Source organism: Diplodia seriata, assembly GCF_021436955.1.
Source record: "Diplodia seriata strain FDS-637 chromosome Unknown scaffold_3, whole genome shotgun sequence".
NCBI classification, from domain to species: domain Eukaryota; kingdom Fungi; phylum Ascomycota; class Dothideomycetes; order Botryosphaeriales; family Botryosphaeriaceae; genus Diplodia; species Diplodia seriata.
Window position 1 is genome coordinate 1966476 of NW_027117310.1, and position 15873 is coordinate 1982348.

Below are 15873 nucleotides of genomic sequence, written 5' to 3' on the forward strand. Positions count from 1 at the left end.
CGTATTGTCCGGCAAACGGCGCATCTCATTTCCAGTGGAAAGCACCAGTGATAAGGACTCTATATCCAGTGCTACGGCTCATCTCTTAGACATTTCAATCTCAGAAGCTATCGTTTTCCCACCCCGCTTCTCCATGACTGACCTTGTCTACTCCGTCACGAGCTTGCCATCCTTGTTATACTCGAACTCGCACCACGTTGGTCCATGCCATGAAGCAACCTCGTCCTGAGGACTGTCCTCCCCGCCCTGGCTCTCAGCCTCGTCATCTTGGGCTTTACGACGTCCGTGTGTGTGCTTCTGCCTCTTTCCCAGGCGCCGCGCGACTTCGTTGGCCTCGTTGAGCGACACGAGCTTCCTCTTGACGAGCTTCGCCTTGCTGTCCCTTTCCCAGCGCTCACGGCACAATTCCCACGGGGTAGTGCTCTTCTCATCTCTGTCATCCGACACAAACTTCTCCGAAGGACGGTCGAGGACGGGGTCGGCTCCGTCGTCCTGGCGCCAATACCAGTACTGCTCGCTCGGATCCCGAGGCATCTGGGGTGGCTTCGCGAAGCACTCTGAAGTCCATGCGTCCCCTGCCATTTCCGCAGGTGTGCGGCCTGTCGCATCCTCGCGGTACAGCAGCTCGGGGCGTCGGTCAATGATGATGCGCATGAGGGAGGTCGACCCCTTCTTCGTGACAATGTGCAGCGGCGTGTCGCCCGAACCGTCAACCATGTCGAGCTCTGCAAGTGTGGGGGATAAAGAAAGGAGATGCTTTAAAACATTCCCTGACGAGTCGTCGGCCCACTGCAGCCAAAGCGACAAAGGGGTTGCGGCCTCAGAGTTTCGTTCTGTGAACAAGGATTCAAGAAGACGCCGATCAACCAGTTCCAGCATTTTGAACAACTCAGCTTCTTTGTAGCTCCTGGAAAGAAGTACAGCGTGTATGATGTTGTTCCATGTGCTGGTACGGCAGGTCTGGTCTGCACCAGCTGCAATGAGCTTTTTCGCGGTGACGAAGCGACCATTCGCAAACGCTAAGTGAAGTGGGGTCTGGCCGGTGCTGTTTGCCTTTGCCTCTAGCGTCTTTGGAAGTACTCGGACGAGATATTCCAGAAGTTTTGGCGTCCTACCGGAATTCCAAGGGGCCATAATGGCGCAGTGGAGAACAAGCTTCTCTATTGAACCATTCTCAGCATCTCGTAGATCACGTTGGACTGGAGGAAACTTACGTCGTAGATCTAACCACTCGGTGATCATCCTCTTGATGCCGCCATGAGCTTTCGCCAGGTGCTGCAGCCTCTTGTCCGCCTTGTTCTCCTCGGCGAATTCCCCATAGCACCTTTCCGGAGCATCGCTCAGGAACCATTCGACAACCTCAAGGTTGCCTGTCTTTGCAGCCTGGAGGAGTGGGGGATGATCATCGCTCGCTTGTTTGGGGGTTATTCCTCTTCCAGCCGCTGCCCAGTCCGCTCGCTTCTTTCCGTGAATGGACAACCCCTGATAGAAACGGGGTTTCTCGATGATTTCAACGCCACTTCTCTTGATGAGTTTGTCCAGAGGAAGACCGACACCTGTCCGCTTGATGAGCTCGGCGAGGCAACTGATGCGGCCGAGACGCATTGCAAACACGAGATCCTCGTCGGACCGCGTGTAGAACGGGACGGTCGTTTCTTCAGTGTCCGATGGCTTGCTGTATTGCGCGGTGTATTCGGCGCCCCACCGTAGCAAAGTCTTGAGTAGGCCAAGATCGTCCTTTTCGATGGCATACTGGATGAGATCGTTAGATTCGGCGACCCCCCATTCACCCGCAAGAGGATGTGAAGCAAGACCAGTGACCGAAGACTCTTGCTTCGCGATATCGACTCGAGGAACTGCGCAACCCCAATCCAGAAAAGCCAATGGAGTCACATGGCTCCGGACCTGGGTCGCGACTTCCCCAACATTGTCAACAGTAAATTGGTCGTCGATGATTTCCCGGAATACTCTGATTTTGTCATCATCCTCGCTTGCTTCGCTGGCCTGGCTTGACTCGCAATCGGAATCTTCATCTTCCTCCATACTGTATCGTTCACTCTTCTTCTCCTTCGGCTTGTACTGGGCTTTGGCGATCTCTAAGATCCCTTGCGCGCATTCGATGTGACCACGAAGGACGGCAACTTGAAGAGGAGATAGATTTTCCGAGTCGGAGACGGCAATCTTGAGCGGGAATCGATCGCGCAATTCCCCCCAGAATGTTAGTGTGAGTCTTTTGATAGCAAGCAAATCTCCCTTCCAGGCAGCCTCGAATCTAGGAAGCAGTCTCGTGTCAGTGGGTATCCTTATTTGCCAGGAGGGGTTGGTGCTCAATGTCAGTGGTAACCAATTACACTTACAAGCTGACGTAGCCTTCCCTCTTCTTGTCAGTCAAATCCGGGATTCTGAAACTGAATTCAACTTTCCACGGTTCCTTCTTCTCCCTCGGGTCATCCAAGTCAGGGCTCAAGGTACGCTTCTTCTGGACTGAGTCCGGATGTAGCTCTGCAAAGGTCTTGGCTCCCTTCGCCAAAAGTTCTTCCTCGACGCCCTCGAACTGGCGGCAAAGCTCATCGACAGCCTCCTTTTTCTCCTTGAGACCCTTTCTCTTTTGGGCATCCTCGACTTCTTTCCTGTAACGCTTCATGGAAGATTCGTGGTCTTGTAGTTCTCGTTGCACCATTTGAACAGCGACCCATTGCTGATAACTGCCATCCTCGTAGCCATCAATGTACTCCTGACCGGAGCCTTCAAAGGCTGGCTTCGGAAGCTTGATATCGACCTTGTCGTCGTATGCTCGAAGTTTCTTTAGCTTCTCACGCACGAGATCAAGCAGACTCTGTGCGTCGTCTCTTCCATACGTACGGCCTTCCTGAACGGCCTGCCAGCCATTGGACGTCAGTGTGTTTGGGTCGGCCCCGTGCTGAAGGAGTTTCGACACGACGGCAGGTAGTTCGTTGAGGGTAGCCACGACAATCGGCTGTTGAACATTTTCTCGGAAAGTCTCAAGATTTCTTTCCGTATTGTCCTTGTCGACGTACGAATCCCGCATCGAGATCCAGGCATCCACAAACTCTTGGAACCCGACTTCCGGCCTAGCTCCCATGTCCAGGAGTTTGAGCGCCAAGGAGATGTTCTTAGAGTCGATTGATGTTTGAAGGGGGCCTACGGCAAAAGGACGGTACCCATGGCCAGCACATACCAAATGATTGAGTGCTCTCTTCGCCCCGGACAGATCATAGTCAAGCAGCGCTTGCATCAACTCTGTTTGCTGGGCCGTGAAACGGTGGAAAGCAGTGACGCCATGTAGGTCTGCTTGCGCTGATGATGCCCCAAGCTCCAGAAGTACGCCAATCATCTTCTTGGCCCTGTCCAAGGGAAGGTGCGTTGCGAGGCATAGAGTCAGGATTGCTGCCGAAGGCTTCTTAGAGTAACTGTTGAGAAGCTTGACTGGCAAGATCGAGTCAGCTCCGAAGGATTGGACGAGCTCCCTGACAACCTCGGAGTGGCCATTAAAAATGGCTAGGTGTAAGGGGGAGCTGGGTGTGTCCCAAGCCAATACGTTAACGTCGTAAACATCAGGCTCTTCCTCGTTATCCTCCGGCAGGTTGTCATTCTCATCAGGCTCACCGGCCTTCTTGACATTGACAAAAGATCCAGTGGTTGTCGATTTCATTTCCACGTCTTCATCATCCTCTCTGTCGATCATCTCGGCGTCTTCCTCGTCAGAATCTGCCTTAGTATCCGAGGGACTCTTGGAGGCAGTGGGATCTACAGCTTCCTTTGCCGCAATTCTTGCCTTTCGGCGCAATTCCACTTTCTTGGCCTCTTCTTCTTCGTTTGCCTCGCTTCTCTTCATCAATATCCTCGCAATTTCCACACTTCCCCGGGCAGCTGCGAGATGAAGTGCGGTGCGGCCATCAGCCAAACGAGCGACCATGCGAGCACCTGCATCAACGAGGCGCTGAACTATCTCAGGGGAGGATGAATGGCAGGCAAGGTGCAGAGGAGTCCGTCCGGTATAGTCGCGGCAGTTGGGGTCGGCGTCTTCCTGGGCGAGCCAATCTTCGACATGGTATACATCGCCATCGACAATCGCCTGGCACAGTCGAGCGGTGTTGCCGACGTATGCCATTTCCGTCCAATCGTTATCTGTGAGGGGATTGAAGCTGCCAATGGTCTGGCGGCCCGGGTCATCTTTGATGAACGAGATCTTCCCAAACACATAAATCTTGCCTTCTTCCTCAGCAACCTCCTCTTCCTCGGGCGTTTCCGGCTTCGGACAGTAGCCACAGCAGTCATAGAAGATGTCTTCGGCGTTGCCAAAGAAGGCCGGGTGACGGTGCAGGTGCACTTCGCGGTCTCGAGGCTTGTTCCACTCGGAATTCAACAGTAAATCTTTGGTGTACAGTAGCTTCTCGATTTTCCGAGCATGGAATTTCTCCCCGTAAGGAATGGTGAAAGTGTGGTAGTCGGCCACCTCGTCCTCTTCGACCCATTCGGCAACTTCGTCCTCATACTTGTCTTTGATATTACCTCTCAGGCCGCGGGCTGCCTGGGCGTAACGGTTGATTGCCGGCCGCCCCCTCTCGTTTCGGCGTTGGTCCATGTAGTTGTCACGGTCTGTGGAGCTGGGGAGCTTTTCCAAAACGAGCAGGCGAGCAAGCCCCACAGTTCGGGCAAAGTTGCGCTCGAAGATGGTTGGATCGATTCTGGATCGATCGAGGTTGGGCCAGTACACCTCAAAGCCCCTGTGGGAGTATTTGGACAATCGATTCTCGTATGAAGGAGAGCGGCGAGTAAGGTCGACTGTGTTGATCTGCGTCATATATGCGGCAAGTGCGCGAGGGGAAGCATACACCTGCTTGCCATCGTAGGCAGCACAGGACGCATCTACATCGAACCCCGTGAGTATTTCTGCGACAGATTTGTAGATTCGAAGAACGATTTGAACGTGGCGCGTCGGATACTGGCTGGCGATTGTAATGCAATGCTTCGTGCGGACTGTCGTAGTCTCGGAGAGGATGCTGTCCTTGACTTTTTGCTCAATCTGCTTGATCTTCTCCAGGGCCTTTTCTTCGCTCAGGTCGTAAAGGAAAAGGTCCACGTCAGAGGCAGGGGCAACAACTTCATGGTAATACTGGCGAAGCGATCGCTTCGAGCCTGAGTACTTCTTCGGGACCGGTAGAAGCGGCGTAACGACTGAACTTCCAGCCTGGTTCTGTCAGTGAAGACTCGGCAAGTGTACAGATCGGCCGGTGTACTCACTGCTACGACATTACTCCAATCCATGTCGACGAGAGAAGACTCCGAGAAGATGTTGAAGTTGGTCTGGAATTCCTTCAAGGACTGGACGACTGCGGGGCTGCCGCTGGGTTTCCGCTGGTCTGCATCGAGAGGCATGATGTACTTTTCCTTCTCAGCCTCAGACTCGACGGCGAGGTTTCGCGCTCGAATCTTGGCATTGGCTTCCTGACCAGCAAACACAGGGGTGATGTTGAGGAACCGGTCATCGAGAGCGGGATGGTCTGGCTCTTGAGCAAAGACTTCCCGAATCTTCGAGTCATATTGTTTGTACGGGTCAATGAGCTCCGTCATGGGAGAATCGGGGTGAGCGGCAACGTAGGAGAGGAAGTCATCGTGCTTCTCGGGCACCTCGGGCAGAACCGAGGGTGCGGTTGAGTTTGCTGCAGAGGCCATCGTGTTTGGCATAGGAGATGGGGAAATGAGAGAGTGGGTGGAAGAGAGCTTGGGTAGATGAAGTGGGGAAGCCTAATGACGTGTAGGCTTAGAGGAATCGACAGCACACAAAGTGCCTGAGAAGCACAGGCGCGGAAAGCGATGTGATGGGGGGCATTGAAGCAGATGGGTAGTGGCTTCTTAAGTAGGTCAGCACTACGTCTTCGCGTCCAAGGTCAGACGCGAGCTGGCGCCTGGAGGAGCACGCTGTCACGTGCCGAGCCAGGCAACAAGCCAGTCAGCGCAGCGCTGCATCTGCCACTCTTCGTCGTTGTCCAGGCAGCATCTGCAGATCGTCTCACCTCCGCTGAGATTGGCTCCGCTTTTGATCGTCCGTCGCCAAAGGGCGAGCCCCGGACTTGAAGGGCCCTCGTGTACATTCTACTGCGGTGCTTGTGAACAGAATGGAGTGATTAGGCGCTAGGAGATGAGCTAGAACCCATGGCCTTCGAAGTGACAAGGCTCGGCTGGTTCGGCGGTCGAAATTAACGATGGGATGGAGGGTTTGCGGCCATCGCAAAAGCTGCGATCGGCCCCAGGGATGCTTGGCGATCGCCACCTCCCCTGCCCTTGTGCCGTTCTGCATTTGCGCGCACAAGGGCCGTTGAATGCACCAGAGTCTGTGGTGGAGCACGATAGCACCAGTCTCGATGATCATTCAGCTGAGAATTCAGGCCACGTCACAAACGGCGAGCCAAGTGCAAGCCAATGGATCAATGCAGTGAGCCGGCGCCGATGACGTTTTGTGGAGATCGCGTTGGGGAGCGGCGCCAGCTGGTACACACGATTGAAGAGCACCACCATACACCGCTCCTACAACACGTTGTGCCGAAAACCATGAAGCAGGAAACTTTCAGCGTATTGACCCCGCATGGCGGTCCACCCTCTCATTCCAGTGTCACGCAATTTCTATCCAGCCTTTTGCCGCCAATGGCGAACGACGTCAACTTCCTCTACCACACCCCCCGCCATCCTGCCTACAACCCTTCTCGCGCCATTGTCTCCCGCGTCGTACTGAGCGTCGCACCCACTCCAGGTGTATACACAGCTCTCAACGCTCCCTCATCCACCAGCCCGCCACCTGTCTGCGTCCTCCACCGGCCATGGCAACTCAACAGACGCGCCGTCCCCGAGGGCACGCTTGTCATCGCCAGCCACACCTCTCTCGACATGTACCTGACCGTGGGCTATAACCTCACTCTGGCGGGCCGCCTCGGCCTCCATGTCCAGAGCGCTCTCTGCATCCAAGGCTACAAGGGCGATCCCCAGCGGAGAATCGGCATCGTCGCGAAAGTCCGTCCCGGCGTGAATCCTTCGTTGGGGAGCCTAACAGACGCCGTGAGGCGAGAGTTTGCTGGCGCCGGTGACCTGCATCTGCCCGCTGGAGCAGCCCTCGGATCCGACTCTCGAATTGCCGTCATCGCCATCATGAACGCCTTCCACCCCGAGGAAATCGATCGCGTTGTTCGTGCTGCCAAGGAGGCGAAGTGGATCGGCGACCACGACGGCGCCTCGAGCGTGCTTTATTTGACGGGCGCCGCGCGCGACTACGGCCTGGAGGCTGCAGCTGCTGCCAGCATGCCGGCAATCTGCGTGGGGCACCGTCCTTGCGAGGAATGGGGCATCCGGTTTCTGGCCGAGACGCTCAAAGAGCAGTGGCCTGAGCTTACCGTCAAGGAGGTGCTGGAAGAGGAGGAACCGCGTGCTAGCTCCAAGAAAGCTAAAAAGACCACTGAAGGCGTGCCCTTGCGTATCGAACCTTGTGCGGAACAAGCCTGAACCATTGCACCAGTTCTCCTAGTCACGGCATGCGCAAACTATTGCTAGCTCAGCAAGTGACCCTGTCAAATATGTATCATTGGAAGGAGACGGAAGGACACCCGTCCAATCCTGAAAAGCGGGAGGAACAATGATGGTTTACCGATACACGGAAAACAGCCACGGATGAAGCTGCTAAGAGCTGCCGGTGCGCCTGAAGCCAACTACACTACTAGCCCAAGAAAGAAACGTCGCAGGCAATCAACTAAATCCCGAGCGTAAGAAGGAATCTCAGAAGTTCAACAATGGTAATAAAGCACCGCTCATTTCTCGACGCCGACGCCCACTCCGCTTTCATGTTCCAATGCTCCATGAGCCCCGCCCCATAAGGCTCAATGCGAGAGAAGGAAGTATGGAGGCTGGAATTAACATAGGAGAGTAGGCGCACAGTGAGTGGATGATAAACCGAAACTGGGGAATCAAACAGAAAAGAAGGAGTGAATGGTATATAGTTACTAGAGGTTACGGCAGTAATCCTTGTTGCCTGGTGGTCGGTCGTAGCAATGTCGTTATGCTGTGCTTTTCCGCTGTACTCCAACCCATAATATGTCGTATCGCGCCTGCCAGACCGATCTCCGACCATGCTTCAATCGAGGCAAGCCGAAAACCCAGTCTGCCCGACTTTTGTACGGTGGGCGAGGGCGATTTTTCAGCCCAGGACTATCCAATGCCTCGAACAGCGCGTTCGCACGCAGCACATCGCGGTGCTTCCACCACTGCGTGCGTCGCTGCCAGTTGCGCTGGTACGATTGTATGCGGCCGGAGAACGGCGGGCCACTCCGTGGCTCTCACCTCTCCAGCGGCTTTTGCCATCCGTTGATATACGCCATGATACTCAGACCGAGGACCACGACGCCCACCATCGATGCATAGGGGCCGACATGCGCAAGCTGTTCACCTCCTTGTGATTTGGTGACAAGGGCATGTGGCCCGTTTTCCTTGGACACTGCGCCCTGTTCGCTTTGGAGCAGCCGGCCGTTTTGGATGATCTCTCGTGCAATCGAGGTAGACCTGGGTGACGAGTCTTTGGTTTCTCCGTCTTGGGAAATTCGATCCTGCGCTCCATCGAAATCGACTGTCGTATCCTGACCTTGGTTGTTCTCGGATTTGCTTCCTTGAGACATCTTCGCCGCGCGCTCCGTCTCTTGTTTGCGAATACTCTCAATCATTTCTGCAAGCGTTTGACGATCTCTAGCACTTTCGGACTCTGCTTTCTCGGCGCGTTGTTTGTATGTTTCCATCTCTTGCCGCATGCGATCCATTTCCGCAACCATCGATTCGATGTGTTGTTGAAGCTGAGCAGTTGAGGCACCGGTTTCCGAGGTTTGTGGTGGCTCGGTAGTTATCGTTTTTGCGCTGACAGAGTCGTCCGTGGCAACAGACGCCTCTTCCGCTGCAATGTCATTAACTCCATTGGTATACGTCTCGACAACGTTGCCAGCCACATCCTTCTTTCTTTCCAGCTCTAGTCGCTGCGCACGCTCTTCGGCGCTTTCTCGTGCAAGACGTTCCTGAACCAGCAGGTCTTCCACTTCCTTTAATCTTGCACTTTGCATCTCGAAGTCTTTCTTGGCATTGTTCAAAGCCTCGACCAAAGTTGTGATTTGGAAAGAATCACCTTTGGTGGCGTTGACACCCACGGGCAGTTTCGGCTTCTCGGTCTCCGCGCGGCGCAAGGATAGCTGAGCTGCATCTGGTTTTTCGGGAAGAGGCTGCGATGGCGGTGGAGCGGGAGGGTCTGAGAAGCGTGCCTTGATGTCGCCCTTCAGTGGTGATTGTTTCGTCATGGGGGACGACTTGTTCTGCTCTTTTTTCGGATCGCTCGCTAACAGAGATTCAATATACTGTCCAGTCCGTTGTAGATCTTGGGATTGTTGTCGAGCTTGCTTCATTTCGGACTGCAATCTTGTTAGTAAAGCCAGCGCGCTATATATTGGATCAACTTACGTTCAGCTTCTTGACAATCTGTTCCATGGTAACAGGTTGCAACCAGAAATTGGTATGACGCTGCTGTGGCATCCCGGCCATGTTGTTACCAGGGACGTTCTGAGGCACTGAACCCAGGCGTCCGTTGCTCGCCATGGAGCCTTGGCTGCCAGTACGACCCCTACCCTGGCCCACACCTTGGCCGAGCGGTGAGGCGAGCATATTTCCGTTGACCGAGGGATCAAGATCACCAAAGTTGAGGTCCAGGACATTGTTGTTGGGGTAGATACCTGCATGCTCGACCTTGGCAGCAACCTTGTGGTGGACGATAGTCTTTTGATCTTCGCTGACAATGTCAATGCCGAGCTCAAGCATATCTTGTTCACGAAGTTCGTGCGCCTCCGAGTCGCGGTTCTCTGGAGAGAGGCGAGTGCCGTTGACAAAAGTGCCGTTAGACGACTTGACGTCACGGATCCATATCTTGCCAGAGCGATCAGCCCATATCTCGGCGTGTTGCCTTGAAAGCACCTTGGAGTCGAAGTAGCCATTGAGCGGCGTGGGAATTGTCTTGTTATTCGTCTGGCGACCGATGCGAAGGACCTCGGGAAAGTAGGGCACGGTTATGGTTTTGCGCTCGAAAGTACCGTTGAGCGGAACGAGATGAAGGATTGCAGGCGGCTCATTCTGGCTCTGGGCGCGAGGGGCGCCGTTCTGCTGCGCCTGCGCGGCTTGGCCGTGCTGAGAGGGTAGCATGGAGGAGGGCGTGTGAAGGGCAGAGATTGCAGAGGCAGCCGAGGGACCGGACGATGTGGAAGCGACGGACTGCGGGCGAGCGGTAGAGATCCCGGCGATAGGTTCAGCTTTGGACGAGGGCCATAACCCGCGGGCAGGCTTCTTGCGCGAGCCCCAGGCGTTCGGGTCCTGAGGTTGAGGTTGCGGAATGCCGTTGGTTTGGGCGGGCGACGATGCAATGGTCGAGGTAGACGAGGTGGAGGAGATGGAGGACGAGGAGTTTGATCGCTGGGCGCTCTTGCGCTGGGGCATAAACATTCTGGAGACGTCGTCTGCGCTCATAGAGTTCAGGCCGGCGTTGGCGGCATTAGGAGCGCTCCATCCCGTTCTGGCGTTCGGCTGGAAATTCAAGGGAGGAGCGACAGCCGTCATGGGTCCGACGGGCAGGGAGGATATGGAGCGTGCTCAAAGAGGGTCGCCTTCCAGCGCTTGTCTTTCGCTACGGGGCGCGCAGGCAATTGGCGGTCGGGCGCGTCCACGGCTGTGGGCGAGAGCCTCAGGGCAGCTTGGGGAGGCGTGCAACGGCTCGAGCGACGGACGTGGTCATGAACCGGTCGGGCTCGGGGAGACTCGTCTTTGACGCTTAGGGTCGAGTCGCAAAGTGAGGTCTGTCGTGTGCTGGCCCGTGTGCAGGCAACGTGCGACCCCGGGCGGCTTCAGGGCGGCGTCGCTCTCGAGGGCTGGCGTGGCGAGAGGGCGCTGGATGGCAGACGACGGGGTTCGGGGCGCGGGCGGAGGGGGTGAAGCGGGCGACTCGCGCAGAGAGTGATGGTGATAGGGCTCAGGACGGGAAGTTGTCGAGAGAGGCAGTGAAGTCGGCTCCTTGTCTGCGCGAGTGTCAGGTCGGCCGGCGGAGGCGCTCGCTAAGCACAGCGCTGCGACAGCGCCGCTGATCATAGATTCGCACCCAAGTGGCACGCTGCGCGTGAGCCCAAACACAGCCGGCCCTGCGTGCCAGCGCCCGTACATCACTGCTACGTGGACAACCCGCGCCCGCATACAGCATGCCTCGCGCTGCGCAGCATTCCTTGCGCCGTAAAGGCGGGTCGCCAGGCTGGGCAGATCACGTGATGCATTTCCTGAATCGCGCAGCCCGGCGGCTGATGTTACTTTTTCTGCGCCGGGCACTGGGCAACAGCCGAGCGGGCGGTGGGTGGCGGCAAATGGTGTGAGCTTCATAGGTCCCTCCACCCTACGCTGTGCTCTGAAGACTGCTTGCGCACCCTGCCGCTTTCAAGTGTTGTCCGGCCGCGACCTGCCTCTGCCTCTGCTAGCCCAATCCTCCGTCTCGACACCACCATTATGCCTGTTCCTGTGGGTGGCGGCATGTCCGGTCCCTCGACCTTCGACAAGCGTGCGTCGCTAGCTCTGCGCCCTCAAAAGCTCTCTACTGACGCATCGCAGTTAAAATGGGTGCCATGATGGGCGGCTGTACGTAGCGCACATCTCCCCTCCGCAGCACGACCGCTGACTCCCGTCCCAGCCGTTGGCCTCATCATCGGCTTCATCTTCGGTGCGCCGCTACCTTTGCGCAAGACGCTTCTAGTAGCTTCGTCTGACACATTGCAGGAGCAACGAACATCATCAGATTTGGCCCGGGCCCCAATGGCATGCTGAGGACGCTCGGCCAGTACATGCTGGGCTCTGCAGCGACCTTTGGGTACGTCGCGGTCCCCATCTTGCTCCTTCTCTACTGACCCGCTTCAGCTTCTTCATGTCTATCGGCACCACCATCCGCACCGACAGCGAACGCCAGGTCGCCGAGGCCTTTGCCCGTGCCCGCAGACAGCCTGTCATCTTGCCGCGCTACACTCGCGTCCAGCAGGAAATCATCGACCGGGAGGCTTAAACGCCTACATTGCACAACTTGAGCACATTTCCAAGGCGCACTTTGCGGGGCAGATTGTACAGTACTTTGGGACATGGCATTGGCTGTATGTATATACCTGCCCTTTCTCTATACCCGCGCCTGTGCCCATACAGAACGCGATCCCATGAGACCACACCATGCTGCTTGCACGTGTTAGTCGCTATTGCTTGAAAGAATGCACGAGCTCGCCTTCTGTCAACAGTTTTGGCGAACATTGCGAATACCGAAACCATAGCGCACAATATAGCCCTGGTTTCGTCCACAAACAGAGTTGCTTAAAGTCGTTCAAACCTTATGAGCGCCGGCCATGGGATTATTTCACACTGCATATGCACGGACAATTGATTTCTTAGCAAAAAGGTGCATTTTGACTCTTTATGCCAAACTATCGTAGCATGTTGGCCGCCCATTGCCCCATTTTTCCATCGAGAATTGCGCACCACTCAAGGAAAAGACTAGCTATCCATTGGGTATCACATGACTCTGCTGCCTGTGCTGAAAACTCGATGCAGGTGAAGAGGGTCTGTCGTATCTTCATTCCGCCTTGGCAGCTTGCTCTCTGAGGTTCGGAGCTGTAGTGTTGTTCTGCTCCATATCCGCTGCCCAAAGAGCGGCACCAACGGTGTTGGTGAAGGAGAAGAACAGCCCAACAACGGGAATCAACTCCAGTAGAACAGCGGGAACCCCGAAGCTATATTATGGTCAGAAAAGCAGTATAATTTGGTGGCTCGATCATACCTCGTATAGGCAGCTTTCCTCTGCTCGATGAAGTCCTCCTTCTGGTGGGATTTCATGCCTTTGAGTTGGAAATACCGAGCATGTGCGGCTGGACCCGCCTTGCGGCCTCGGAGAATGATGAACATGACGGTTCCGACAACAGGGATGAGGTTGAGGGGCAGGTAGATGATGTAACGGATGATGGCATCGGGAGAGAATCGGGCGAACGGCTTCTTCATGAGTTTGCCCAGCTTGCCAATAGGGTCGGATCCAGGCTTGATTTGACGACCTTCGGAGACGAGAGAGGTCATTCCGCGCGAGACCAGAGTCTGCGAACGTTAGCACGGCGCAGAAACGAAAGAGCGGAGCAGCTCACTCCATCGAAGGTATCGATAAGGGCGTCGTCAATGAAGAAGGTGCGGCTGAGTAGATTCGATATGGTGGAACTCTCGCTGAGGACGAGCAAGACGGTCGTCAAGGCAGCCAGCGGGCCGTTGAAGATGGTGAGGATAGCTGCCTGGGGCAGGTAGGTAAAGACAAACATGAAGGTGGTGACGCCTACGCCAGTGCTGATGACTGGAGCGAGCTTGGACTGCATCGGCTTCCAGAGGCTGCGGTGGGAGAGAAAGTAGAGGAAGCCTCTGAGAGGGTAGGCATAGGTTCCTGAGCTCACGGCCTGGGAAGCCAGCGACCGCACGCGCTCGGCCTCTTCCCTGGCGACCTCTTTGACTTTGGCCGACATTTTTGGGTTGAGCAGTCGTTAGTACTTCGGAATCGTTTGGAGTTTCAAGGTGATGCTGCAATGTTGATGCGGCGAGCAGCACCTCACCTGCCGCGGGTTTTGAGGTGACGTTCCATGAGGCGCGAGCTACGTCATTCTTCCCTCAGCCACTCGGCAACCGTAGCTGCCACACCTAGGTAGGTACTGCCTGGCTGTACCGTTTCAAGCGGCAAACAAGGTGCTCGTCCCAGGGATATTAGCCTGTGCTCCAGTAACTATGGGGTCCCCTCTCGCTAGAGGCCAGGGTGCAACACATCATTTCACGTCTAGACGAGTTTCGTACCTGCTTCTGAACCATCATCATATATACGACATTCCTGCGGTGAGACTTCAAGCAAAAGCAGCCATCCATGTTTGACGAATGCGGCCGATCAAGACCTTTCGAGAGTAACGGTTCTAGTCTCCGGTGGATTCTCAGATCCTTAGATCTGGTCCGGGATTGCACGGGATAGGAGTTCGCTTCAATTATGCAGGCTAGGCATTTGTACAAGACAAAATGGTACAAGAAAATTAGTTCTGAGGCAAAAATAAGTCGCTGTGTTTATTACAATAGTCTCTTTCTCGCAAGTTCTTCGCATTGCCGTTGTAAACTATGAATGGTCACAAGACACCCTCACGCCAGATACAGGCTCTATTAGTTCTATGGCGATGGAACCCACCAGTGACGCGGAGAAGTTCCCCCCACGTGTTCAGCTCGCCCAGTCACCAAATTGAGAAGAAATCCATGCCCTCACTCGCCTTTATGCGAACCTTACTGCAATTTTGCTGGAAATCGAGTCAAAGCTAGAGGCCGAGAGCCCCTTCCTCGGCACCAGGGGCTTTGTTATAGGTCTCCCCGCCCAGTAAACGATCAGATCGACGGTCAGGGCTAGTTGAATACACAGAGGCCGTCTGTCCTGCAGTTGACTGAAGGCGAGAGCGGTGCACATGGTAGCTCGGAGAAGATGACCTCGGCACAATTGTAGATCCTGGGGCTGGCGGCGCAACGTGAGCATCAGCAGTTCCGTCGTAGCCAGAAGAAGGGTGGCCTCGGCGTGCAGTGGGATCCTCGTCAGGGTAGAATACTTCGGCATCGGGTTTGCTGAAGTCGGCTCCAGGATTGGCAGTCTCGTACTCGAGTGCCTTGATGAGACGGTAGAGAGCGACAGCTAGAAGCGCGCCCAATGCTGGGCCCACCCAGTAGATCCAGTGGTAGCCATTGAAAGTGTGGAGAATGACATCAGGGCCAAACGAGCGGGCGGGATTGAGACTTCCGCCAGTGAAGAAGACACCTGAAGTAGTAAGCAAATGCAAGCTGTAGGCATAGGGCGCGGCACGTACCTGCGAGCTCTGCGACGAAAAGGCTCAGGCCTATGCCGACGGGGGCAAGAAAGGTGCCTTTGTGCTTCTCGGCAGCCAGCATAAAGATGGTGAAGATGAGTAGGGCGGTGAGGAACATCTCAATGAACAGGCCACGCACGACCGAGGTGTTCGAGCTAAGCACGGTGCGAACTCTGAGCGGCCCTGGAAATAGGCACGAGACGACGCCTGCAGCAGCAATGGCGCCAACCATCTGGGCGAACATGACCAGGGCGCCCCTGATCCATCCGACAGCTCCGATCAGGCACAGCCCCAAGGTGACCTTTATGAAGTATTAGGACTGGATGGTGGAGTGTGGAGACTGCACTTACGGCAGGGTTGAAGAGGCCGCCTGAGATACGGAAGAAGACCCAGACATTGACGGCGAGCGAAAAGCCAAAGGCCAAGCTTATGTAGAGGAGGACAGCCACGTTCGGATACTGGTTGGCAGAGCCGTTGTTGATTGCAGCGCCGGCAGCGGCAGCGTTGGCGACTTGAGTAGCAGCGAAGGCGAAGAACAGGAAAAGAAAGGTGCCGACCAACTCGCCAAGCATAGCAATTATGTGGTTGCGCAGGTTAGTCGGCAGCCAGCCAAGACCATGGACACGGCGAGGCGGAGGGCGTTCACTGGTCTTGACCCTCATGCCAGGCAGCACGATGGGGTTGTCGGCAGGTCTGTTGATATTCATGGCGGCGAGTTCCTCTGCGCACAGGAGTCGGAGAGCTAAATAGGAGGTGAAAGACCAGAGAGTCGTCCGTTGGTCTCAGGCAACAGACGCGAGCGGCGGCGGACGGAGATGTGAGGACTCACAGTGTGAAAGAAGAGGATGGAAGGGGTGCGTAGGTGATTCACAACAGGTAGCAATGGCACAAGGGTGTTGAAGAGAGCAGCATG

General features: G+C 55.6%; 6 protein-coding genes across 6 annotated transcripts; 2 read left to right on the top strand and 4 right to left on the bottom strand.

The window, feature by feature from the left end:
• Nucleotides 1-147: 147 nt before the first annotated feature.
• SLS55_003312 (uncharacterized protein) lies at nucleotides 148-5697 on the bottom strand (the record flags this gene model as incomplete). The annotated part of the gene is made up of 3 exons (XM_066774789.1): nucleotides 148-2272; nucleotides 2358-5212; nucleotides 5266-5697. The coding sequence occupies 3 exons, from the start codon at nucleotides 5695-5697 to the stop codon at nucleotides 148-150; spliced, it is 5412 nt and encodes a 1803-aa protein (XP_066634908.1).
• Nucleotides 5698-6666: 969 nt separating this feature from the next.
• SLS55_003313 (uncharacterized protein) lies at nucleotides 6667-7515 on the top strand (the record flags this gene model as incomplete). The annotated part of the gene is made up of 1 exon (XM_066774790.1): nucleotides 6667-7515. The coding sequence occupies one exon, from the start codon at nucleotides 6667-6669 to the stop codon at nucleotides 7513-7515; it is 849 nt and encodes a 282-aa protein (XP_066634909.1).
• An 827-nt stretch (nucleotides 7516-8342) lies between these two features.
• Nucleotides 8343-10233, bottom strand: SLS55_003314 (uncharacterized protein; the record flags this gene model as incomplete). The annotated part of the gene is made up of 2 exons (XM_066774791.1): nucleotides 8343-9452; nucleotides 9502-10233. The coding sequence occupies 2 exons, from the start codon at nucleotides 10231-10233 to the stop codon at nucleotides 8343-8345; spliced, it is 1842 nt and encodes a 613-aa protein (XP_066634910.1).
• Nucleotides 10234-11574: 1341 nt separating this feature from the next.
• MGR2 (subunit of TIM23 translocase complex) lies at nucleotides 11575-12121 on the top strand (the record flags this gene model as incomplete). Its single annotated transcript, XM_066774792.1, has 5 exons — nucleotides 11575-11626; nucleotides 11677-11703; nucleotides 11756-11785; nucleotides 11842-11932; nucleotides 11980-12121. 5 exons carry the CDS (start codon nucleotides 11575-11577, stop codon nucleotides 12119-12121), a joined length of 342 nt encoding a protein of 113 aa, XP_066634911.1.
• A 555-nt stretch (nucleotides 12122-12676) lies between these two features.
• On the bottom strand, nucleotides 12677-13601 carry SLS55_003316 (uncharacterized protein; the record flags this gene model as incomplete). Its single annotated transcript, XM_066774793.1, has 3 exons — nucleotides 12677-12833; nucleotides 12881-13188; nucleotides 13236-13601. 3 exons carry the CDS (start codon nucleotides 13599-13601, stop codon nucleotides 12677-12679), a joined length of 831 nt encoding a protein of 276 aa, XP_066634912.1.
• An 822-nt stretch (nucleotides 13602-14423) lies between these two features.
• On the bottom strand, nucleotides 14424-15667 carry AQY1_1 (Aquaporin-1; the record flags this gene model as incomplete). The annotated part of the gene is made up of 3 exons (XM_066774794.1): nucleotides 14424-14911; nucleotides 14961-15261; nucleotides 15311-15667. The coding sequence occupies 3 exons, from the start codon at nucleotides 15665-15667 to the stop codon at nucleotides 14424-14426; spliced, it is 1146 nt and encodes a 381-aa protein (XP_066634913.1).
• Nucleotides 15668-15873: the final 206 nt, after the last annotated feature.